The sequence below is a fragment of the Perca fluviatilis genome, chromosome 13, assembly GCF_010015445.1.
Source record: "Perca fluviatilis chromosome 13, GENO_Pfluv_1.0, whole genome shotgun sequence".
Taxonomy (NCBI): domain Eukaryota; kingdom Metazoa; phylum Chordata; class Actinopteri; order Perciformes; family Percidae; genus Perca; species Perca fluviatilis.
The window spans coordinates 4125584-4153193 of record NC_053124.1 but is presented as its reverse complement, the minus strand read 5'-3'; the positions used below and the strand labels follow the sequence as shown (position 1 = coordinate 4153193).

Sequence of the window (27610 nt, the reverse complement as noted above, 5' to 3'; positions counted from 1 at the left end):
ACTCGGATCTACTTGATTCTGTCTTGAAATTCCCAGAAGGCATTGCTTCATTTTAACTTTTGCAAACAAATATTAAAATAAAAGAAATGCAGGTATTTCAAACCATGCACGTTAACGTTTTTGAACATCTGATCTGAATAAATAATTCTGCTACAAAACAATACAGACTGATGTAAAAGTTTGTGACTCTAGAGGGTAACCATGACTGTGATATAGAGAGACTCATATGTGGTATAAATACAAATCAGATTACATAAATCAGATTGCATAACTAATAGATGTGAAGGATTTGGATAAATTTGGCTATAACTTGGCAAAGGAACTTTGTTATTGATGCTTGAAAGGGGGCCGAGAGAAATTATAAGTGGCCGCATGGCTGTGAGAATCATGCGGCTCTCTGATTGGCCGGCCCAAACGGCCCATGAGGGCCCACGGCCCCTCTGGCATCTGCCCAAATGCCAGATTACCAGTCCGTCACTGCACCGCGCTAAGCTAAACGCTAAAGAGGTAAAGTTTTTCAACACTTCTGAAGTGAATTATCCAACGGGAGAGGCTGAACAGAAAATTTGAAATATTTCCCTTAAGTTACCAGCTAACGCTAGCGGCAGCTAGATAGCTTGGTTACATTTTTCAAAAGGAATCTAGTTGTAGACTTGCAATTTGTGAATAGAATATAATGAATTTGTGGCTAAATAGAGGTCTTTTATATGGCATTTGACCTCTGGTACTTACTTTACTTATTTCTCCAAAAAAAAAAAGGATATATATTTAGGATGGTGTACTCTCTCTTGTAACATCTGAAGAAAAACGGTGCCTGTGCAAACAAGGTCACCTACGTTCCATATCTTCTGTGTCGACATAGTGTTAACACTACTCATTCTTGAAAGAAATCACATTCCTTTAATGCATTACTCATTTACTGCCAAAAGCTATGTATTTTTAAGTCAACAGAGAAAGAAAATATACCATGAACCAATGCATACCTCCTTTATTTCATGTTCTGTATGTCATGCCATTACAACACCACCATGATAGTCAGTGCTAACATTTTCATCCTCAACTGTGAGTTAGTCTATCACACACTATCTGTGCACGGAAAACTGTGTTATGGTACAGTATAATTGAGTTGAACAGCTCTTTACATCAGCATGGTTGATTCTGTTTTTTTGTTCTAACTTGCAAAATAAACCTAAATTGACCTAACTGAATCCACTAAACAGTGAGAACCCTAAACTAAGAGGGGTTTATGTGTTCGGAACAAAGACCAGAGGTGGAGAAAGAAGATGTAAATAAAAAAATTAAATGGTGAGAGAAGTATTCAGGCACTTAGAAATACTCTCGGGTCCTTGGCTACACTCTGCTTCATTATATTGGAAATGCATTTCATAGCCTATCCTGATCCTGTTATGAGGAGTGTGAGTTGCCTCTACAAGACAAGGCTAAGGGATTTAACACATTTAAGAACAACTAATTAAAGGGATTTCAAGTATTTCACACAACATCAACGTTCCAATTTACATGTGATCCTAGTGTTTTCTACCAACATATAATCATTGCATATCCCCTAAGATGTCATTTTAACAACCATTATTGTACAAATTCTGTGACAAACAATTAAAAAATGAATGGAGAAGGAAATTTCACAAGATAGCAACAACCAAGTAGTTAGTATTTATAAAATTAGTTTTTTTTGGGTGAAAGTTTGTTACCTGTACATTTACATATCAATCTGGTCTTTCATGTGGTTTTCATTGGATTTCTCTGGTCGTATGTTCCAGCGGCTGTGATGGAAAATAAGCCATTTGGGAAATGACAGCATAAATTTTCTCTTCACCCACATTACTGTACACAGTGTTATTAAAGGGAAACAATGCATGCACTGGCAGCTTGGCTTAATTTGTCATGAATGAGATGATCGTATAGTCTACCATCCCAAACTTTGAGAAATCTGTCCTTCCCTTGAAAGGGCCTGGTACGAATGAAATCAAGTGAAGGCAAACGGTAACAATTAACAGTAAACAACATTGACTCTGAAGGACTGGAGTAACCACAAATCACCAACAAGAAGAGTCCACCGAAACTGACATTTAGTCTTGTGCTTACTTCTGATCAGTGCAGATATACAAAGACTGACTCTGATTGACAACAGCTGACTATACACAACAGGAACAAACATAGATTTTACAAACTGAAGGAAGAAATGTACAGTACAACACAGCAAGAGAATGTGCACAGATGTTATACCATTCCCAAAAAACTTAGATTCCAAAACATCAAATAAGACATTCTAAGTTCTTTGACAAAATAATCTAAACTCACTTCACTCAGCTTTTTAAAAGGCGTTCAGCCACTTCTCGCGGTCTTTATCTGCAGAGGGAGTTTTCTCAATTGTCGGAGAGAGAGTTCAGTTTCCAAGGAACTTTGACCACGTGATAACATCATACATGGGGGCAATTCTGCCAAACCTCAAAATACATTCAGGGATGTTTCAACATCTTGTGCCAATGTTCTTGCTTTCGACAAACTCTGTACATGCCTACAGTATGGTTAAAGTTGTGTTTATGGAAAAAAAAACTATGGCTATGATTACGGTTAAGCGAATTAAACACTTGGTTAGGGGGTTAGGTTAGGGGGAAATTGTGGTTACAGTTAATAAAAAGAAATACATCACCTCCACACCTTTACTTCTGACTCACTACCTAAGGCAGACTACTTCCTCCATTGGCACTGAATGTTGACGATGCACATAATTCCTGATGTGCTGGAGCCCCCAGTCAATGCTGTAACCACTTTGGATGTTGAGGTCTTTTGTCCAGAGTCCTTGTTTCGCTAGAGTAGTGTTCCTTACAACTGTTGCTTGGGATGTCATACACAAGGGTCCTGGCTTTGGGGTGTACTAACCGAGATCTCAAGGTACTGAATTATTTCTGGTAAGTGCTGACTCCCATGACTTAAATCCTCTGTCTAGATGTTACAGCAGCCTTGGTCTCACTGGGATGCTTCTGGCGGTCCCCATTAATTTAGCAGTGTCCATCCTAGTCCTATGTTAGATATCTCACCTGTTGTCACATGATCCAAGTTCCAGTTCAAGTTAGCCAACTCAATGTCAACTGAACACACTCCATCTGCTGATGACGGCTAGAAATTAGGTCAAATTCTCTGGAAAAAGCTAGTAGTTGGACTGTGGGTTAAGATTATTTTGTGGAACTACTATTTCCAAGGTCAAGAATGAACCGTCTTGCTCATTCAAGTTCAAATTTAGGGCCCCTTTTTTCAAAATGCTTTTAAATATCTACTGTTCCATATCCTGCATGGTCATTTCTGTTGACGTTCCAAGTAAATTTCAAACAAAACAGAGCAAGCTGGCCCCTCCCCCCACGTTTCCGTAACTGTCATGACTGACTGACTAACTGTCACTAACCCCCACTCCTTCCCCCAACCATCTTGTTGGTGATTGGCTGGAGTGGTTTGTTGTATTTTGGTGCACAGCCTGTGCCTCTCATGTTTGTTTGACGTTTACAACCCCTGTGTTGTTTCCAAAGACCAGGCTTTTTCACAGTGTATTCAGGGGGCAGTCAGCTAGTGGATCAAGGAGAGATGCCTACGATTTGAGACAAAAATGAAATTGCGCTGAAACCAGTGCACCTTTTAACATTCAGGGTCTTTATCAATTAGAATCCTTTACCAGGCATACACTGTAGTTTCCTGCCATAGTAATTCAGGTAACCAGAATACATATTCAAAACCAATGGATATATGGATATATTGGATACCATTCACTTTTTGTTAAGTGTTACCATGTTTGTTAATGTTTTAAGGCATAAATATACTAGAAATAAAATGTAAATGCACATGTCCAAGCAGAATGGCCAGTTTGCAGCCAAAAATAATGCTTGTACATTTTGAATAGCCAAAACTGTAATGGTTGGGATTCTGTAGAAGGCAAAGGATACACTGGTCTTCCACCAAATTCTGGAAAGAAAACTGTAATGGCCAAGAAAGCTCCTGGCTAAATCTGGAGGAACCTTTGGAATAGGACATGCTTTGTTGGTCTCAAATTTAAGACTCAAAAGGAGACTGATACTGAACCGGGACACCGCTATGGTGTCTCCTATTTTTCATCATGGAGTGTTTTCCTGATTGAAAGTGTCAAGCCTGTTTCACCTCTGACCACACTGTTGGGTCTGATCAGAAGTGTGCTTTGTTGCACCTGTAACCAGACCCAACAGTGATATCATGTTGTGCTGACACACCCGGGTGTACACTTGTACATCACTGCAGCAAGGTGAGAAGTTAAACCACTGGAGGTCAGCAAAGGACCAACTTGAGTTTGTGATTTGGAATGATTTTAGATTGTGCAACAATGACAATCAAGTTTTCCGTGTAACTGTAAAAAAGAAAGAAGAGAAGGAGGATGCTGTAATGAAAATAAACTGATTGTAAATTGCTACACATAGCACCATAAACTAAGGTCATAAGACATGTACTGTTTTGGTTCCAACACAGGTGCAATCTTGTACGAATGCTTTTTGTAGGATTAAGTCTATGGGTATATTTTAAATAATTACATAGTGTAATATATTGCACAATTGATCAATTTAACATGGATTTGAATAACATTTATGGGGTCAGTTAAAATGGTATAATTGCAAGGCAGATTAATCAATCTAATCTAAATAAAATTATATAACCACTAAAATATTTCTGGCTTGCAAATGTCCAACTTTGCTTGATTGTTAATTGATGTGTTGCATGCTAGGAAAATCTTTCAAACGTTTATGCATGTAAATTGAATTATTGAACCCTTAGCACACAATGACCTTAATGTGCTAGTGATAGACACAACACAATATATGGAAGGTTGTTGTTTCTCATGCTATCAAAAAGAAACCTTGTTATAACAAGATATCATGTTACAATAACATATTCTTGTTTCTACGCACCAAATTATCAAGTTTTAAGAGGTTACCACAACATTACTTTCACAATAAACTTTCTCGTTATTACACACAAGGGTGTGGGTTTGGTTTCATATTATTATGTTTTTTCCTTTATGACCACAATGTCATGGTCGGTTGTGTAGCTACACATTATTTTAATATGTTGCAAGGAAGCGATCTAGGCTAGTGTCTCCTTTTCAGGCTTTGATTGTATCTTTTTCCCATAACATAATATCGAAGTTGTTTTAATGAGCTAAATTAGTATGTCCTTATAACAACAAAGGTTTGTTGTAATTAAATATACTGATATTGTGTAATGAAATGTGACCGGATATAAAGGTTTCTTGGTAAAACTGAATAATGTGGTATGTAGTAAAAACAAAAAAGAGTTTCATTTTCTTGTCATAATAAGAGCAGAATGTTTTTGTGATGATGGCAACAATAGGATGCTGTAGTTTTGAAAGCAAATTGCACCATCATTAAATTCCACTCATAAACCCTCTGCTGATAGCAGGGTCATCTGTGATGAAGCTCAATGCTATGCAGGAGTTCCATGTTCCATGTCATTTCAGCTAAAACGCCTTATTCTCAAACTTAAGCACAAATCATAATTAAGATTAGCATTAAAATTATCAAATTTCTGTATATAGAGCATAATCCACAGTGACGTTATTGAAAAATAATGCATGCTATTGGCACTCACATTTACATCCACAAAGTGTATTATCCTTCAATAGCTGCATAAATTGGAGTAAATTATCCTGTTTAGACCATAGCTTCCTGCTACAATTAAAATAAGTATTGTTTCTTCAAATTTTGGGGCAGTACATTCTTTAAATGGAAACTTTGTATTGGCATCTTTTGTCAAGCTTATAACAAACGTTACATTCCTACTCCATCAAGGACAAGCTGTAGCCTCGTAAGAACTGAAATCAGCAGCATTCCAGCTATGAGAAATAATTAATAGTGCCGATGAGAACATTGCAACAGTGTGTCAAGTGTGGTTATCTGAAAATAATTCACATCCTCTGACCAATCAAGACAGCTATGAATGCCCATTCCTACCCAAAAAGAAAAAGCACATACGTAATATAAGGAATGACAAAAATATATGGTCAAAATTATGAGATACTAAGTCATCATTCTGAGATACTAAGTCATTTGGACTATTTAAGGAGTAGCTCCCCCAACTTTTGCTTTTATAGTACATTTATATTTGCCAGATGCACATACAGTAAAACATACTAGTAATTTTGGTAACAGTTGAGCACATAATGTGCCCTCAACATCTGCCATCTAATGACAAGACACATTAAAGAAAGAAAAAAGTTTATACTCAGCGTAGAAGCAATTAATGATGGTTTGGCCAAAGAGCAATATAATAATTCACTCTCATTTTAATTAATCTGTGAGTTATAGCTTACAGTTGTAATACCTGCTTATTACCATTCTTTATACGTTTTGGGTGATGTTTGTGCCATTACCTTGCCAGAACGGTGATCCTGAATTTTTAGATTAGAACCAGTGGTATCGCAACCACAGAGACTACTGGCTCTAAACTAATTTAACCTGGCTTGTAATGGTGACCTAGCAGATAACGTTAACAAGCTAGTAAAAGCTAGCTCCATCCAGCTCTATTTTTTTAAGCCATTTTATATATGATAATTTGTGTTAATATCGCATAATTTTCATCTAGAAACTCCTAATATCTCCTTATAATTTTATTATTTTGAGTATTATTTTTGTTGATATTTTTATTTTGAATCATTGCTGACCATTAATTTGTTTCTTTTCTTGACAGAAATGGGCTTCTGGTATTCTCCATGGTTTTACTAAATGCTTGAGTGAGTGCCTATTTGTCTTTTTCTATTTAGAAACAGGCCATCAGGCAAGCAGGGAGATAAGACCTCATATCTGCATACCCCATATCCAAGGCTTTAATGATCAAAAATATTACATAATGTACAGACAGTGATGCCACGTAACGCGTTACTTGTAACGCGTTACTCTAATCTGACCACTTTTTTCAGTAACGAGTAATCTAACACGTTACTATTTCCAAACCAGTAATCAGATTAAAGTTACTTATCCAAGTCACTGTGCGTTACTATTTTTGTCATTTTCCTTAGTAAAAATATATATTTTTGCTTTCTTCTTGTTTCTCGGGGAGTGAAGTCACGTATGCGACAAGTCACATTTTCAGCATGTGGACAGTTCACGTGTACCACGCAGCAACACAAACGTAAACAACAATGGAGGGAGGAGAGAGATGCGCGTTTTCTAGCGTTTTCTACAGTCATTATTTTGAGTTTGTGTCAGCTAAAGACGGCAATATTATGGTTCGTTGTACACTCTGTGCTGGTGGCGACAAAATGCTATCTAGCTACAAAAACACTACGTCAAATTTGAAGAAACATTTGGAGTCGCAGCACTGCAGTCAAACTTACAGAGCAAGTCCCACCAGGTGGTGCGAAGCAGAGAGCAGGAGGTCCCCCACCACCCAAACAACAAAAGCTGGACTTCGGTGCAAAACCAGTAAGTGGGGGAGAGTTGAAGAAGTTGGTCGGGCAGTAGGCCTATGTTGTAGCGGAAATACTGCCCTTAAACACGGTTGACTCGCTCTCTTTCGTGCCATAATAAACCAGATCCCTACTACTGGCAATGCCGAGCTGCCTCACAATTAACCGGTTGTCATTTTTATGTTGAGGCTGTAGGGGTGTTGTCGGCAGTTGCTGAATGTAACTAATAAAGTAACTTGTAATCTAACTTTGTTACTTTTAAAATCAAGTAATCTGTAAAGTAACTAAATTACTTTTAAAATCAAGTAATCTGTAAAGTAACTAAGTTACTTTTACAAAGTAACTGTGGCAACACTGTGTACAGATCAAATAGTCTCCATAATCAGGCCATGGCTTCAGAAATGCTGACATTTCTGTGCAGAACTGTCAATGTAAATGTCATAATTTACATTAATTTTAAGTGGTATGAAGATGCAGTTGGTTTAGCAAGTGTTTGCAAAACTCAATGTACATTCTATCGTGGGCTTTGAGATACCAAAATGAGGGCTCTAGGAAATTAAGTTTCGGGTGTCACATCTTATAAATATATTTCTTTTTATCAGATATTCCAAATTTTCATCTAAAAAAGCCATTATCATGTCAATGTTTAAACCTGAGATTACAATTTCCAAAGCTCCATGTGCAACTTTTGTAGAAAAAACAATGTTGGTATTATACTATTAGACTCTGTGGCCCCGCTTCTCATCTCATCTCAGATCAGTCATGAACAAACCCTGGTAATGACATACAACAAAACTTCCAAAAAACAAAGATTTCTCAGCAGATTGGGAGCTCACATCACCTAAAAGTTTGAAATAGTATACACTATAAATGTGGGTCCTGTTACAATAAACATTGTGGTGTTTGTGATGTTTGTGTGGGACACAGTCACTATGACACTGCCGTCAGACAACAGTGCTTATGTCGTCAGCCTCGTCAGGTTTCTTGGGCTTGCTTGGGAGCGACTTGAGGTACTCCAGGTGGCGTCGGGCGTCCTCCTGGTTCTGACGGACATAATACACTACATATGAAATGACCATGGCGAACCAACCAAACATGGTCACCAGCATGGCATAGTCTGTGGTCCTTTTAGCCAGGGTACAGAGGTCAGTGTCAACCGCCAAGAACGGTCGACCCTCTTGGTCACGAAGTTCTGAGCTCCTGCAGAGGACCCTGGCGGCAGCCTCGTGGTTGTGGGCCATTCCACCGATGGCTTGCTGGAGGGCGCAGTCACAATGCCAGGGGTTATCGTCCACAATGACGCGGGCCTTGAGCCGAGCGAAGGCATCCTTGTGTACGCTAGTGATGCGGTTGTGGGAGAGGTCCAGCACCTGTAATGTCGCCTCTATGCCGCTGAAGGCACCTTCCCCTAAGGTTTCCACCGCATTGTATGAAAGGTTGAGCTCCCTCAAAAGCCGGAGTCCGTGGAAGGCTTGATCGGGCACTGTGCCTATTTGGTTGTGGTCCAGCCTCAGCAGGACGGTGTCGACCGGAAGGCTGGGGGGGATCTCTTTGAGGCGGGACTGACTGCAGGTAACGTTGAGGCCGTGGAGGTGGGGGTCACGTTGGCAGATGCAGCCCTTTGGACACATGCTGGCCGAGGGGAAGCACAGGGCCATGAGGACAAGGCTCTGAAGGAGCAGGCACATGGGGATAGAACGCGACAGCCACAAGTCCAGCAAAGTCATACTGACCAGCCGTCAGCAGCAGCATCCCGCCTGGGTCCACAACACTGCCACTGGTCCCTTACACACATCGCATAGTGGCGACTAGTCCGCACTCTCTGCCAACTGGAGATACTGGAGTGGGATCAGATGTTTTCATGCTGCGTTGAGGCCTGAAATAAGATCAAACAGAAAGACAGGGTGACTCGATGGTGGCTTTTTATTTGTTGTTCTGTTTGTCACAGGTCCTTTAAATTTGCATGCTAGCTTGATATGATTGCTGACCATTTGCAAGGAGCCCATATTTTTTATTATATCCCAATCAATTGTTTCTGGCGCAATCCTGATCCGAGCCCTTTAATATTGAGTATCTGCTGATACCAAATCCAATCCGAAACAGTGAAAAGGAATAACAGCTGTAGCCCACTGAATCTGACATACGTTATTTTTCACAAGCTACTCGGCTCAGGACATCTCCATCTTTCTGATTTTTAAAAGGTGGCAAAACGTTGGAACAAGTCCTCAAGCTCAAACCTAAGTTAGTTATGAACTGACATGGCACCCAAATCAGTATTGTTATAATTAGCGTGCCTTGTTTTCACAGGGTAATATGTGCATTATATTTTTTATTCACCAAAAAAATTATTGTGTATGAAAAATAGATATTTAATTAAATTACTTTTACTATGATTACTTAGTCTCAGAATTATTTTGCCAAATTGGGAGACAAATCCAATGCCCCATAGAAATGTATAGTCATTTTTAGCCACTCTAGCGGCATAGCTACCTGGATGATGGATGGAGGACAATGATACTTTGATCAATCCAAATCTTTTGTCCAGACTGAAATATCTCAGCAAATATGGTATGGATTAAATTTTGTAGAGGCATTCGTGGTGCCCAGATGATTCATCTGAATGATTTTGACAGCAAGTAAAATTTCAATTATTTTTTATTCAATTATCCAGTGGACATGTACCATGTCTGAACATATACAAGGATGTTGGATGGATTAGCACAAAGTTTTGTTTTATCCCAGACAATGATCCTCATAACTGGTGATCCTCAGTTTTCATGTAGCATTATCAGCAGGTTGACATCTTTTGGTTCAGAATGAAGTGTCATAATGGATTGCAGTGAAACATGTTTCATTGTGAAAAGGCTGCCTTTCTCCCTTTTTGCTAGCCTCCGTTCCCAAAATTAACAATATTTTGTGTCTGCTTAATCCTTATTTTCTGTTTCATTCATGTTTTAGTTTATTTGCTACTTTATCATTTGACATAGGCCTGTTTAGTGGGTTTATGGGTTCATAGTGTTTTTGCTATGGTCCTGCCTGTGATGTGGGGGTAGATCAGCCGCTGATCAGCTTAATCAAGGAGAGTACGTACAGGTGTGCCTGATTAAGTTCTAAGAGGCTGGGAACTCCTAAGGTAAGCTGCAGTGAATGACATTTTTTTAAATATTTGGTGAGCCTCTTGTGAGTGCACATATATGCATAAATGGTAATGTCAGCAGTAACTGTTCTATTTAAATGTAACGGTATTTTCAGAAACAAAGTGTTAATGTTGCTTTCTCAGGTCAGCTCCCCCTTAAATCACCGGTGCAGGTGGTAGGGTCCAATTAGCTGAGGCTGAGAAGTGAAAAGTGCCTTCAGAAGAAGGGGAAGAGAGAAAGGACTTGGCAGCATCCTGTGAGGTTGCTGTTTTGTTTAATGTTATTTTGCCTCAGTTTAGTTTTTGTATTTCTGTGTGGCGATTCAGTTTGTGCCCTTTGGTTGAGTATGTTTTTTGTTGTTTTGTTAATAAACACCACAGTTTTTGCACGTATCCAGCTTCCTGTCGGCTTCTTAAAAATCACTTTGAAAAAGTTTCAGGCGCCCCACCACCTCATCGGCCTTGGCATGAGGTGAGTGTTTTTATTTTATTTGCTCTCACAATTGCTTACCACTTCCAGGGTTGCAACTGGAATAACAGGCTAAAGCAATGACAGTTTATGGAAAGCACAAGTGTAATTAAAGCTGCAAGAAGCGTCGGACGGGCCCTCGCTCCTCTGCGCGCGTCAGGGTTACTGGCGGACGCCGCTCCTTTCGACCGTGCATTTGCGTGGCACTCAGACAGTGCAAATTGTCACAAATGAAAATGGAATTCCCTGCTGAGTTCAATGATACCTCACACAAGACTCTACGTCGTACAGTTCATAAGCTGTGAAAGGGGGCGTGGCTTAAGCATAGGGGGTGGGCCAAACCATGACCAATGAAAATGGAACTCTCTGTTGAGTTCAATGATACCTCACAAAAGACTCTACATCAAATGGGTCATTAGTTATGAAAAGGGGCATGGCTAACGCATCACCAATATATTGATTGGTGATGGTCAAACCATCACCAATCAAAAAGGAACTCTCTGCTGAGTTCAATGACAGATTTGTTTGTCATATAAGGCTGATTTCCTGTTGCCAGCGTGGGTCGCTATGACCAAATGTCAATATTGGCCTGTATATGTCCTCAGGCCTGGACTCTTGTTGATTGTGGGACATTTCAAGCAGATATGACAATGTACACTGTAGTTACAGCCACTTTCTCGTTCATCGCTAAACAGTCAAAATGGCCGCCATGCCACGCCCACACCGTTTGAAGAAAAGTTTTTCTTTTAATAACTTTTCATCTTTAAGGTGTTGAGATGTTACAGACCAAATTCAGAATCAGAATCAGAATCAGAAAAGCTTTATTGCGAAGTATGTTTACACACACGAGGGATGTGTCTTGGTATCGTAAGTGCAAATCACATTAAAACATTAAAGCAACATGCACAAACACACCGAGTCACCATATGCGGCGCCATCTCAACTCTCTCCTAACTCTCGCAACAGATACAGCATGACATTGGGAGAGGAGAGGGAAATAAAAAAGCCGCTCTCAGACTATCCTCATAAAGATAAGAACAGTGTGGGAACAGGAAAAAACACCTCAGCACATAAGCACACAAGCAATACATTTGCACTGCTGCACACCACATAACAGTACATTTGCACTGCTGCACATAACACAACATAACAATATAACATGACACGCAGTGGGGGTGGGATGTTGGGTGCAACGGGATGGGGGTGATGGAGTAGAGGTAGTCCAGGACAGGCAAACAGACATCTGGTCCTGCAGCCACAAAGCCGGCTGGCCCCAGACCTGCCCGCCTGACTGGGGAAGAAGCGGTGAAGCTGGATAGGGGCGCGGGTGTGGTTGCAAATCTGTATGTATGTCAAAGTTCGGTGTATGTGTAGGCCTGTTAAGTCAAGCTACCGTCTGGCCCCCGTAATCTGGTTTACTCAGTCCGCACGATTGTCATTGCGATACACAGCCGGTTGCCATGGAGTCAGCCCTGAAACAGGACCCAGTACGAGTCAACAATCAACAGGTGTCAGTGGGAGTCGTGTGGGGAAATGAAGAGTGTGCCTCGCTGTAGTGCTCCAGGGGGAGTGAGTATTCAACACCGGCCTTGGCCAAGGCCAGCGCTGGTTCAGGAGCCGAAAAGATAAGGTTGGAATTTGTTTTGTCTTGGGGCAAGGAGCCGGCAGTTAGTCACTCCCGACTTCTCTGAAATGTCCCCTCTGGTCTCCGTAACGATCAAATTTCCTCGCCAAAACTGTGAGTTTCCCCAAGATGTTGTCCAGCTTGTCCAGAGCTGACTGTCTCTCCAAGATGGTATCCAATTTTGAGCCCATGATAATCACAGTATCCAATTTGTGGCTCATGGAGTTCAGAGTCACAATTTGAGTTCCGACAGCTCTGCCCACAGCTTCAACCATGACGGGCAGCCTGGTAATTTGCTCTGTTCCCGTCTTCACTTTAATTTCTCGATAAACCAGGGCAATGCCTGAGCCAATCAGCAAAAGACCTGTTATCATGGTTCCGAATAGGTAGATATCTTCAATGTCCTCCACGGAAAGAACCGCCAGACACACGACCCGCCACCTCTCCTACGCGTCCATCGTGTAGCCAGCTGCGAACGTTCCGGTAGGGCAGTCAGGTTCCCCCGAACCCGAGCTTCTCGTCGAGAATATGGTGCCAATTGCGCCGAGAGACCAGTTAATCAAATCCATAATTCGTAGTTTAGGAGCAGTGCAGAGAGAGAGACACCAGACAGCACGAGACAAGATAGCAAGCAGGGTAGACCTGGGAGGGAGAGGGAGAAAAGCGACCGCCTTCGTTGAGAGCAGAAAGAGAAAAGCCTTTGAAGAGAAAAATTTGAAGTCCATCGGATAAAATCTCTAGGAGGAGTTCGTTAAAGTATAGCACCTTGACTTTTAGGTCTATTTCCTGCTGCCGCTATGACTTTGAGCCAATGTAGGCATGTGTATGACGTCAGGGTTGGACTCTTATGAATCCTGAAAAGTTTCGAGCCAATTGGACAATATACACTCAAGTTACACCCACTTCCTGTGTCGATGGTGAAACGCACAAAATGGCTGCCCTGCCACGGCCATGCCCTATGACGAAAAGTTTTTCTTTTAATAATTTTTCATCGTTAATGTCTTAAGATGGCACAGACCAAATTGGAAGTTGATCGGATGAAATCTCTAGGAGGAGTTTGTTAAAGTATGACGTGGAAATGGCCAAAAACGCACTAATTTCGAACTTTCAATTCAAAATGGCGGACTTCCTGTTGGGTTTAGGGTATTGCTCCAATGACCTTTTTTGTACGTCTTGACATGCTTCATATGTGTAACAAGTTTCGTTAGTCTACGTTAAACGTACTGCAGGGGCTCAATTTTTTTAACTTTGCAATAAGAGCTAGCGAGCCATATTTGTGCGCCTATTCCCTAAACCCTTAAAATATGTAAATTTTCACCAGACTTAATGCAACCGCAAATTTTGGTGAGTTTTTGAGTATGTTAAGCCCCTCAAAAAGGTGATTAATTTGCTGGATAAAGAATAATAATTCCTTCAGTTCCAATAGGGTCTTCGCCGCTGTCGGCGCTCAGGCCCTAATTATGGTCAGATCTTGTGCCTGACTGATGGGGAAGTGATATTGTTAAGAATTGTGATTTACGCATTTACAATGTTGGCTATTTTTTTCTATCCTTCCTGTCTTAGGAAGCAGCAACTGTATTGCGTTTTGCCTGTTAAACCATGTCTGTGTTCTTCATATTTATGTAGAATTATAGTTTACTCTTCGTGTGTAAAATATGCAGCTCTGGTAAATGTTTGCGATTGGTCATGCTGCACAAATACCGCCTTTTTTATGTGAACGCCTGCGCCGCTGGATTGGGAAACCCTGGGTTGATTGAACTAGTTGTTAACCACTGTCGTGACACAGGTTATGCAGGACTGCAGTTGTTAAGTTAGGTGAAGCCGGGTAACTGAAATAAATCCAGGGCATGTTGATCTTGATTCGTAGAACAGGCCTCTGCTAAACTCTTGCATGTAACCATTTTGATTGTGCATGCTAATGTTAGCAATTACTTATTTAGCCTCTTAGTTTAGTTAGGTTTAGGTACAGGACCAATGCAATAGGTCCTGACATGCAATAGGTGTCACATGTACAGAGTAGATAGAACAGTAACAATGATAGAATTACAGTACATAATCACAATATTAAGAAATGTGACCATGCATTAAGTATATCAACTATGATGCAACTGATTAACCTTTGAAACAGACCAAAATATGTGTTGTGAAATTATAAATGCAAAAAGCATAGTATGTTACGGCTGAAATGGGTTTCCTCAGGAGGATGACTGGTGTCTCCCTTAGAGATAGGGTGAGAAGCTCAGTCATCCGTGAGGAGCTCGGAGTAGAGCCGCTGCTTCGCGTCGAAAGGAGCCAGTTGAGGTGGTTCGGGCATCTGGTAAGGATGCCCCCTGGGTGCCTCCCTAGGGAGGTTTTCCAGGCACGTCCAGCTGGAAGACCCAGGACTAGGTGGAGGGATTATATCTCCAACCTGGCCTGGGAATGCCTCGGGATCTCCCAGTCGGAGCTAGTTAATGTGGCTCGGGAAAGGGAAGTTTGGGGTCCCCTGCTGGAGCTGCTCCCCCCGCGACCCGACACCAGATAAGCAGATGAAGATGGATGGATGGATAGTATGTTACAAACAAGCAAAAACTAAACTGTTTATCGTAGTTTGCCATGAATCTTGGAATTTGGCAAAATTCTTCAAACCTTAGCTGCTGGCGAATACAAACCAGCCCTCTCTCCGCTGCAATTTTTAGAAAGAAGGCTCAATTTGGTCAGGGCCAGCAGACTTTTTACAATCAAGACTTGATAGAGATTTATAAACTTGAGTGAGAAAGGGCAAAGAATGTAAAACTATTTCCAAGTTGCTACACTGTTTTTAACATCTAGGAACATCAAGGTGATTTTAAAGAGTGGCTAAGCCTATATTGATGAAAAGAAAAAAACTTATTAAAGCATCTGCTATGTTACGTTTACTTTTGATTTTGCTTTGATTTATCTTTAAAACTTCAGGACTTAAAGGTACAATATGTAACATTTCTGCATTAAAATGTCTAAAAACAACCATACCTATGTTATATATTTTTTTGAGTTGTGAACTTACACTTTCCCAAATGTGAAACCCAGAGAAATCTGTTATTTTATTTCTGACATGGGGCGTTTCCTTTAGTCGCCTGTCAGTGGCGTCATATAACCTTTCACCCTCTAGTTACTCGTAACTTCCGTCAAAACATTGGCGCCCAGATGATACGTTTGAGAGTAATTATAAATTATACAATGTCACAGAAAAAAAATACTCGTAACCGTAATACTGCTTTTTCTGCCACAAGGCATCATTTTGTGATTAATTACATGCCACTTTGCAACACCGTAATACAGCAGAGATCTTATTTATTGATACATATCAATATCGGTCCAGCTTAACGTTACTATAATGTGCTGGTTGACAAGTAGCTAACGTTAATGCTAATGCTTGGTGGATAACATTATAGGGTTACAACATTGTACATGCTCATAAAGTTATTAGTAGTATGATTGTTTTGACCATGGATAAAAGCAGCACTGGGCTGAATCATGAATGATAATTTAGCCAGCTAGCACTCTGACTGCCACACTCCCCCGGCGCAAAGACACTTCATTTGGGATGAGAGCTGACAACAGCCCCGGCACATGTAGCAATAGCTAGTTACCGTTAGCCCACAGCCAGCTAGCAGCCAGCCACTACCATTACAGCAATCCTTACCCGGCCAGCACTAACAACGCTAACGGCAGTTTAATGAAGCGTCGGGAAACATTCACAACAGCGGCCATCCATAACACCATCCAGCTACGTCTCCTCCCTGATGAATTTCTCCACCCCTTCACGTTTAGCTGTCTTTATTGTTAGCTAAAAAAAAAAGTTGGGTTAATGTAATATCCTTGATAATGGAAAGGAAAGACGGTTGGGGTGGATGTTATCTGGATTTAATGAACACTTGGGTGGACATTACACGAGTTTGGCGGTCTCTTAATACAACTACTGCAAAACAGCCTTGAGCCACACACCACCCTCATGCGCCCAGATGAACCACTACTGCCACGTAGGGACAAACTCCAATATGACATATATAACATCTCCCATATTACATTCCTCCCCCTTAAGCCAATACCTTCCACCAGTGGAACAACATTCCTACCGAAAACACTGCTTACACAAAATCAATTAAACATGCGTCAGTCACTCCTAATTAACTGACACTGAAACAAAGTAAATAATTTGTAAACACTTCTTCATGTAACCACAATCTCAGCAACAATCAACATCATGGTTATTATTTCTTTCTGTTTTTTTTTTTTACTTTAACACTCATAGGGCCCTATCTTGCACTCAGCGCAATTGCCTTTGTACACCGAGGCATGTATCATTCCTATTTTGCACCCGACGCACAGCGGACTTTTCCCTCCACAGACGCACGTTGGTAAATTAGGGAATGTATTCGCGCTCCCGGGGGCGGTTCAGCGACCACCCGGTCAAGATGGGAATTTATTACTTTGCCGCATCTCGGACAACTCCCGCTGGCGCGCGGCAGGCAAATCCACCGTCATAATAGCAATCCGCCATGGAACAAGCGCGCCTGCACTTAAAGGGAATGTGAGATGACGCTCTGATTGGTTATTTTCACATTACGCCCAAACCACACCTAGCTACTTCAGACCAACCCATTTTCCATTTGCTTCGGGTGCAAGAGTCATTTATCCCGCCGGTATAATAGCAACAGCGCCCGAGATCCGCCCACAAAGCTACTTGCGTTTTGCGTTTCATACTTCATTCGTTTCAAATCATTAAAATAGGGCCCATAGTCCTTCAAATAACTTGGCTTCGACACAGGTCTCTCCAACCGGCGTGCAGGTGCAGTCGAAGGCGGTGACTGCCTTGGAGTACCTGGAGAATGAATGTCCATTACGGCTGGTTTGGCATTTTCTGCAGCTTGTTCTGCCACACCGAGTTTCTTCTTCTGGAACACAGCTTTTTCCCTCAGGAATGGAACTCGCTGCTGCTGCTGAAGCTGCTGCTGAAGATTCAGGCAGCCCCAGGGGGTCCACAAACTTTGGTTTCCCCAAGTCTTTGTCGTCATAACTTGCCAATATCTGGTCAACGTGTCTGCGCACAATGCTGCCATCTCCTAGCATGACCTTGTAGGAGACAGGACCAGTTATCTTGGTAATGAACCCGGGGATCCACTTAGGTCCATGACTGAAATTCCTTGTGATCACTGCGTCTCCCTCCTAGAAACTTCTCCCTGAAACTTGTTTGTCATTTTGTTTCTTTTGAATGCTCTGTTTCCATTTCACCTTCATTCTGCGGTCCGGATGAATCAGGTCCAACGCTGATCTTAACTTGGTGGACTATGGTGTAATGTGGTAACTAAACGGCACTCTTGACACTTTAGTGGTCAGGCTTCCGTCACCTGCCTTCTTCATCATTGACTTGAATGTCTGGACTGCGCGCTCAGCACAACCAAGCATGATAAGGAGCAGAAGTGATGTGTTCCATCCCATTTTGCTGCATGAATTCTCCGAACTCCGCACTCACAAAACATGAGCCATTATCTGACACAATTGTCTCTGGAATGCCATCATTGCTAAAACTCTTCCTTAGACATTCAATCGTGATGGTTGACGTTGCGGTCGTTACAGGGTAAGCATCCATCCATTTGGAATGAGTGTCCATCAAGATCAAAAACATGTGTCCCATAAAAGGTCCCACATAGTCAATGTGTAACCTTTGCCACGGTTTGCTCAGCCACTCCCAGGGATGAAGTGGTGCTGGAACTAGCGAGATGAGGTGTTCTTGGCATGTGACACATCTTTTAGCTACAACTTCAATGTCTGCATCCAACTTTGGCCACCAGAAGTAGCTTCGCGCTAAAACTTTCATTCTAGTGATGCCGATGTGCCTGTGATGTAGACAAGCTTCCTGCAGCCGTGTTAACACCTGGTTCAATATTGCAAGGTGGTCGCTCTGGCCCGACAGCAAAATGTCATCAAAATAGACAGCCACATTCAGGATGCTGGCCACCAGACTCTCCATCAGTTGTTGGAATATGGCTGGGCTGGAGGAGACCCCAAATGGAAGACGATTCAATTGAAACAGACCTTTGTGTGTATTAATAGTGACATATTGCTTGGATGACTCATCAAGTATCACTTGCTGATACACATGGCTCAGGTCTAGTTTACTGAACTTTTCGCCACCTGACAACTTCTCAAACCAATTTCAGTATTGGGTACTGCTCGAGCTTCGACACTTGGTTGACCGTGAGTTTGTAGTCTCCACAGATGCACACCGAATCATCAGGTTTTAACACAGGGACAATCTGTGCGGCCGACTCAGAGAACTTCACTGGCTCAATAATCCCTTGGTTTGTGAGTCTCTCCAACTCCATCTCCACCTTCTTCCTCATCGCATAGGGCACTGGCCTTTGGAGCCACGCCTTCTTTCACGTACATTTTCGCTGGCAGGCCTCTTCAGGTTCTCAGTTCCTCCTTGAAAACCTGTTCATTCTGCCTTAGCACAGCCTGCAGTGTCAGTTCTGGCTGCTCTATCTTGTTTATCAGGACACAGTTCATTCCCAGCTCCTTCATCCTTGCCCTGGCTAACGGTCACGACCACTACTGGTAGCTGCTTGACTTGGTCTTTGTATTTCACAGTAACATCTGCATCGGTACTTTTTCACCAATATAGGTTTTCAAAGTCACTGAGCAGTCCTGCAACTTTTGTGTGCACCCTGCTGTTCGGAACTTTGTATATTCTGTCTTTGACAAAATCATCACACTACAGCCATTATCCACTTCAAACTCAACAATGTTCTCATTTATGTTAAGCTGTGCCGTAATGGCGTCCACTTTTGTTATTTTTGGCTCTCTTAGGGTGTACACAGTAAATACATCTTCATCACTAGTGACATTCTCCGGAGATTCACTTATGTGATGCACAGACTGCTTTTGATCACTTCTGGAACTTTTCACAGACTGCTTGTGCTTCCTTCCCCCCATAAGCTGCTGGTCAGCAGGCAGCAAGGATTGCACACTCTCTTCACATCCTTTTTTTCCACAGCCATGACATTTTTCATTGACAAAACGACAGTCTCTTGCCATATGTTCACCCCCACACCTGTAACATGTCAATGGTGTCGCTTTTCCTTGCCCTTTAAAGTTTGACTCCACATTATACACTAGCAGTTGGGGTGCAGCTTTACTCACAGTGCCATCCACCGTTTGCAGATCAAGCACATCTCTATTTGCAGTCTCCATGGCCAGTGCCACTTTCAAGGCTTTTTCAAATGTGAGCTCAGGCTCCGCCAACAATCTGCATACGATCGTCTGCTATGCCACACAATAGCCTGTCGCGTAGCATCTCCTTCAGCTTATATCCGTAGTTGCAGTGTTGAGCGAGCTCCCGTAGCACCGCCACATACTCCATCACAGTTTCCTTCGCTGCTCTAGTCCTAAAGTTAAACTTGAATCGTTGGACAATTTCACTGGCCTTCGGCTTAAAATGTGACTGAAGAAGGTCAGTCAAATCCCCATATGACTTTTCGCCAGGCTTGTTCGGACTCAACAAGTTTCTCATTAAGCTGTACGTCCGACTGCCGACAGAGCTTAACAATATTGTCCGCTTCTTCTCCTCATCCTCGATCCCATTTGCAACGAAAAAATGTCCCAAGACCTCGACGTATTCCTCCCAAGTTTGGGATTGACTGTCAAAAGCTGTAAGTGTTCCTACCATAGCATTAGCCATCCCGAGGCCTTGGTTAGCATTAGCTTCCTCGCCATCCAACATTAGCCGAGCTCCAAAACTTCTTCTCGTTGTCGTTAACAACTTCATCCGAGCTCAGCGATTTCTTCGATGCCAGATGTAATATCCTTGATAATGGAAAGGAAAGGCGGACAGTTGGGGTGGATGTTATCTGGATTTAATGAACACTTGGGTGGACATTACACAAGCTTGGCGGTCTCTTAATACAACTACTGCAGAACAGCATTGAGCCACACACCTCCCCCATGCGCCCAGATGAACCACTACTGCCACCTAGGGACAAACTCCAATATGACATATATAACATCTCCCATATTACATTCCTCCCCCTTAAGCCAATACGTTCTACCAGTGGAACAACATTCCCACCGAAAAACGAAGATAAGATTACAGAAAAGTGAAGGGGGAGATCATTCCGGGCAGCTTGGAGATGTTCTGCTGCTGCACAATGGCCATCGAACGTCATCGCCGTCCCCGGCAATCCCCACCCACACCCGTCTCTCAGCCTCGTTGAGTAGCTAGCTACCGTTACAACAAACCCCGTCCGGCCGGTGTTGAAACCATCCAAAAGGTGAAATTGACATGTGAAATATATTGTGATAGTGTGGTTTTAGCTGCTGGCTAATGTTAGCTTGCTGGCTCACTAGCTATCTGGTGTGTTAAGGAATATAACTTGTTCATGTTTCTACATTGCGAAATCTTTTGGATCAATATGTTTTGTGTTTTTATTTAGTAAAATATGATGAAAACATCAGATTTTTATTTCATTTTATTTATGACACCATTTTAACACTTTTATTACATATTATGGTTTTCTGGCTTACATAACCTTTAAGCTTAGGTTGTACTGATTTTAGGGATATGAAGCATTTGAAGATACTCCAGAAATGACATCACAATAAGCAAACATACCAATGTAGCCACTTTCAGACCAATTCTATTGAAAAGTTCATAGGGTTAACAGTTAGATGGCTGAGTGTATGAATAAGTGTTTATTTCGTTTACATAGTACTCACTTTTTCACTCACTCATTTTTTCATAATAAATGTATTGCATTTGTTTCCTAACTTAACCCAGTCCCTGGCATCATTACTTTGTTCATCCTTGGTACATGCCTTATCTCTTTCTCTGATAGAGGATGAGATTCATTATACCATTGGTTATCTTAACCACTGACTCTAAATATTCTCTGAGATGCATGCTTATCAATTAGAGCCTAGAAGGTTGTTTTAAAAATAATACATGCCAAGTTAACATCTGCCATTTCACAAACAAGGTCCAAGTCACTATGGATCATGCAAAAAGGCTTGGTCGTTTGTAATTTCAAACACAGGTATTGATCACTAATATTACTAAGTATTTCAACTGCAGAGTATTTATGTGGAAAATGTGCAAAAATAGCATCAAGCAAGTTTTCTGAGTTGGAGTTAATCAGTTGCGACAGATTTGGAGCGTTGCAGAGGTCCTTAAGTGCTTTTGAGGACGTCGAGAGCCAGTCCCAATTTAAATCTCCCAATAAAACATAATGCTTGTCTGATAACTTATGCAAGACGTCTGAAGCAGTCTTACAGCTTCATGTGACGCTAATGGTGGGCAATAGCATCCTTCTGCTATAAGATCAGCACCATTGGGGAGATATATCTTAGGGCAGTGGTTCTCAAACCTTTTTCAAAAATGTACCCCCTGACCTAATCATTTTAGGTAGAAAAAAAAGTGTATATAAACAGGAACAGTACAGCGCTGTCAGCGATAGATTTACTAAACAACAGCCTTGTAACTGAATTAGCATTAATGAGAAAAAGAGACAAAAACTTGGAAAAATATGGTAGAAAGAAGGAAGGAAGTAAGGCAAGAATAGGTCAAAATAGTATCAAAAACTTCAAAAACAGTGACATAAGAAGAAAAAAGCGAAAGTAGGACAGTATAGGAAGGATGGCAAGATTAGGTCCAAAGAAGGTGACACAAATGTGACATTTTTGGTAGAAAAAAAATGTCTATATAACAGCCTTGTAACTATTAAACATTTTTGTTAAATATCTCACGTACCCCCTGCAGTCCTCCAAAGTACCCCTAGGGGTACACGTACCCTCATTTGAGAAACACTGTATTTCCCCTTGGTTTGGTTTTGTGTCACACAGAGAAAAATCCAAGCGTACCAAAATGCATCACTACTATTACTTATTGGTCATATGTGTCTCGGCGGGAGCAAGAAAGTAAATACAGGAAGAAGGTCCTGTGTTCTGGACACATACACATATATATATATATATATGATACGATAGCGAGCTTGACTGCAGTCTATTTCTGTGTGAGAAACACTGCAAGCTGCTACAGTTTGCATGTTCTGCCACATCATAGATTGCAAAGCACACCTGACTACAGTAGACATTTAGCTCAGACTTTTGGAGTACACATACAGTAGTGAGGTCGGATCACGTTCTCACCACAACCAAACCGCTCCAGAATTCATTTGAAAGTTAGTTTGGTCCACTTTTGGTGCACAACCAAGTGCGATTGCTGCATTCAAACCTTACAAGACGAACCGCACCAAGGAGGAAAACCAACGTTTTCAGACGTGGTCCCTTTCAGCCTTCTAAACAAACTTAGAGCGATTAGTAAGCATTTTTTACCATCTAGGCTTGCTGTAAACAGATGCTTGAACTAGTCACTAGTGGACGAGGAGTAGTTTGGTCTGAGGAAGAAAGTATACACTCAGGGTTTTCCCTGCCTATGGGAATCTATTTATGTGGATGGTATCTATGGATAAAATGTACACATCCTGCAAAAGCATCTACCATTTATTAGAATGCCAGTCTGAACTGGTTATTGACTAATGCGCAATGATAAGCATTAATAAACAATGTTCACACTTATCGAGTGCCAAATGGGTAGTTGGCACAAATAAACACACACACACACACCTCCGTGGGAAGGTGCAGCAATGCCGGATTATGAGTGAATGCAGAGCTTCATCCTGTCTGTTTCTGTGTCAGTTAAATGTGTGCGTTGATATGAGACGCTGAGGGGCAAAGGGGGCAGTGGAGTATGAGAATGCTGTTATTGGCTGGGGGTTACACACCCCGGGGCCCAAAGGCACCCCACACAGAGAAAAATAAGGGCATACTCACATGTTTCCCAGTTAAACCGTGCCTGGCCACATTTGACCCCAAAGTCCAGTTTGTTTGACTGGTGTGATTACTTTGTGTGATGCCTGGGCACAGTACGCTTCCGCACGGTTCGGTTGGACTCGGCGCAGTACGCATCAGTGTGATAGCTAAATGTGCCTGAGGATGAAACTGACATGCTCTGCATAAGCAATAAACCTGTTAAGCTGCGTTTAGCTAGGGAAACAGCAATCTGGCGATTTGCTGCAGGGTTGTGCAGCGGTGGGAGTGTCAATGAAACAGCCCATTATTTGAGAAAATGAGAATCAGCTCTTTCTATTATTTATATTTCATCGAGTGTCAGAGTCAGCCTACAGAATCCCCTCAAAATCAGGTGTATATTGCAGTGCGACCATTGTCTTTAACAATGCAAAGCACACAGAGGCATCAGTGGGACAGAGCTTTAAATAAAGACTAGGTGTCTGAAATCAATTACAAAAAAATCCCCTCCAACTGGTGGTGCTAAAATGTCCATCCATGACGCGGCCCAGCAGAGGATGAGTTTCCTGCGCCAGCTCAGGAAGTTCAACCTGCCTCAGGAGCTGCTGAAACAAATGTACTCCGCAATCATCCAGTCTGTTCTCTGCACATCTATCACTGTATGGTTCGGATGGGCTACCAAACAGGACAGGAACAGAGTGCAACGGACAGTCAGGATGGCAGAGAAAATCACTGGGACCACTCTGCCCTCCATCCAGGAGTTATGCCAGAGACGGTTTAGAACCGAGACGCCCCAACTCAGTAGTTTCCTGTATCTGTGTCACGTAGGCTACGCAACTGCCATGCCTCTTTAGGAGACTAGCAACAGGTCCAGAGTGTATTGATTCCAATGGGAGAAGTGAACATGAACACGGATTATGACCCCATAGTCACTAAAGTAAATATTGGGGCCATTTTTCACAAGCCACATATCTCGAGAGCATTTTGACACTAAAATGGCATTTTTCAGACTGACACATCAGGAGAAAATTAACTTTGTTTGAGACCTGTTTCAGGACCAAACTCTCACAAGATCAGGTAACAGTGACAAGTTAACATCAACTAACATTCGTAAACGCCCTAACAAAACTAATCTCTGTGATGCTAAATATGTCTTTTAGCTGTGTAAATATCTTAACGTTAGCAAAAGAAAATACTAATAAATTTAATTTAATAAACTTTTCGTTCATCCACACAACGCTCGCTACACTTTCAAAGTGAGGCCACGCCCATTTAGGAGACAGGAAGTGTGTACCGTTTCATAACATTGCCGCTGCTTGAAATGTGCTATCTTTAGTATAGAGGATCTTTGGTTAACTCCTCCAGAGTCAGGAAATGGGAAGTCAGGAAGCAGCACTGCAGACCCATCACACCCTGGACACAACATCACATCCTGGACACAACATCACACCCCGGATACAAGATCACACCCTGGACACAACCTCGACACAACATCACACCCTGAACACAAGATCACACCATGGACACAACAACACACCCTGAACACATCACAAACCTGGACACAACAACACACCCTGGACACAACGACACAACCTGGACACACCGTGTTTCAGCTTCTCACACTCTGGTAGGCGCAACAGACCACTGTTTGCAAAACAACCAGACACAGGGACAGTTCCTTGCAACATGCCGTTACTATGATGAACACTTAACAGCAGTCCATAGTAAATTACACTGTATTTATCCATCTACCTCAGATACTGTATATAAGCAACCTGTTATATTAATAATTCTGTATTTAGTCCAGCATATTTTGCATTGCCCTATAGTTACTGTTTATAATCCTTACAAAGCTGTTTACATGTGTGTGTGTATACTAATGCATATGCATGTGTATGTGTACAGACAAACTAGGGCTGCAGCTATCGATTCTTTTTGTAATCGATTAATCTAGCACTTTATCGATCGATTAATTGGATAATTTTTTTAAACAACCAAAACAAATAATGCATAACGAAAATTATGTGGCTGTAAAATGATCAAGCATTTTGCTTTTACTCAAAAAAAGAGGTATTTATTAGGGCTGCAGCTATCAATTATTTTAGTAATCGAGTATTCTACCGATTATTCCATCGATTAATCTAGTAATCGAATAAGAAATACTTTTGTTTTATTGAAGAGCAATAATTAAAAATAGTTTTGTTAAATTTTCAGAAAAAGCAACATTTGTATTTACATTGCTTACAATATCATCTCTCAAAAAACTAAACATTAAGTGCATTTAAGTGCCATATATTACATTGTTTTTAAAGAATTTATTTTTTCAAATGATATCAACCTCAAACTAAGGCATACATTAAACATTACACATAAATATTACATTAAGTTGTGCAACTTAACTTTCAGAACTACAAGTTTCAACCTGACACTGATCTGTATATATGCCTATATGTAAATATTAGTTATGCTCAACCTATTTTCATTTATATATTTGATTATAATGTCACTCAGCTCTGTTACACTTATGCTATTAGATCGCTGATCATCTGTTTCTCCGCAGAGAGAGAGAGAGAGAGAGAGAGAGAGAGAGAGAGAGAGAGAGTCAACACGCCAGCTCTTTAGATCAGATCGTGGTCACCACTACGTATTTTCTTGTCTTTGTTTTTGGTAGTTGTTGTGTTTGGTGTAGTGTCATCGTCCATACGACTCTGTGATTTACTTTAGTCGGTCCGCTTCGTGGAATGGAGGAAAGTTAGACTCAATGTTTTCTGTTGAGACGCTGAAGCACTGACGTCGTTCTATTATTGTGGTAAGCTAGCTCGATTTTGCAGTAGACACACGGTACAGAGTTTTAGTTTTAATTACGTTTGAACTGATTCCAAACTTTGGACACTTTCTGTCGTTTTCCCCAGCCTGTCTCTTCTCTTAGCCCCTCGCTATTTACGCTCTAGCATGTGTCGCCAGCGGTTGCCAGCAGCAGACTGAGCAGCGTCTGTGCGACAGTAATAATGATCTATGCGGAAACACCGTCCGTGAGCGATACAACATTGGTAACATTGATTTAACGAAGCTTTGAGGCAAGTCATTTTGCATCGAGGGTTTTTTGTAATCGAATTATCCGAGTTATTCAAGGAATCGTTTCAGCCCTAAGACAAACACACTTGAACAATAACAACCCCCCTCTCCCACCCTCCGCGGTCTCAAGGAAAAGAAAGAAAAAACAAACAAATAAACAAAAACAGAAATCACACCTTGCTTAGTTGCCCTCCTCTACTTCTTGTGATGCTGAGGTCATTATACTGATACCTGTGCTGCTGCACCTTTCCATAAGTCTATAGTAGATGATTTGGCTTTGTTAATCCTTGCTGTAGAGAGCTCAAGCATAAATATGCCAACCACTGTTTTATACAAAGCGAGTGGGGGGGGGGAGCCAGCTTTGAGCTATCATTTTCTTGGTCACGGTTGAGGCAGCTAACCAAACTTTATTTTGTCTCCCAAGCAGATGTAATTTGGAGTCGTCATTAAGTAACAAAACAATCGGGTCAGTAGGAATTCGACATCCTATCACATCAGATATTACTGATGTTGTTTTATATATTTTTAAAGGGGTGATAGAATGCAAAACTGATTTTACATAGTTGAATAATGACAGTTTAGTGGGTAACTAGGACATACATAGAACCTCTAAATCCCATTGACACCTCTTTTCTCTGCAAATCTCACTGTTTGAAACTGCCTCTGAAAACGGGCGAATCTCAACAAGCCTCATAGTTGACGTCAACTATTGCGGCTCCTCCTCATTTGGCTCTAGTCTGTTTGTCACGCCCCAACATTTGCATAGGCTACACAACTGACTGTCTTCTGAATCTAGGTCGTGCAGATCTTAGAAATTGTATACATTGTTCATATGCTATTTTACCATTAAATTCACTTCTGAGACTTTTTTATGCGAGAAATCAACTATGTAGAGGTCAAATACGGGCCGTTTTACGAAAATCGATGTCTAATTGCAAATTTTGTCCCTCTGTGTGTTGGAGTTCAGAGGCTGGTGCTGCCTGTGTAGCTGCCTCGCCGCCTGGCCTGCCTTCCTTCACAGAC

General features: G+C 41.5%; 1 protein-coding gene across 3 annotated transcripts in view; it reads right to left on the bottom strand.

Moving 5' to 3' along the window:
* Positions 1–8029: 8029 nt before the first annotated feature.
* Positions 8030–27610, bottom strand: part of lrrc3b (leucine rich repeat containing 3B) — a 68154-nt gene continuing 48573 nt past the window's right edge. For 2 of the 3 annotated variants that reach the window (XM_039820183.1, XM_039820185.1), the window contains exon 2: positions 8030–9335. In XM_039820183.1, the coding sequence (XP_039676117.1) occupies positions 8404–9186 (783 nt within the window). In that variant the 5' untranslated portion in view covers positions 9187–9335 and the 3' untranslated portion in view covers positions 8030–8403. Of the gene's footprint in view, positions 9336–26763; positions 26793–27610 lie in introns of those variants that run through there. The other variant, XM_039820184.1, reaches the window with a different exon arrangement.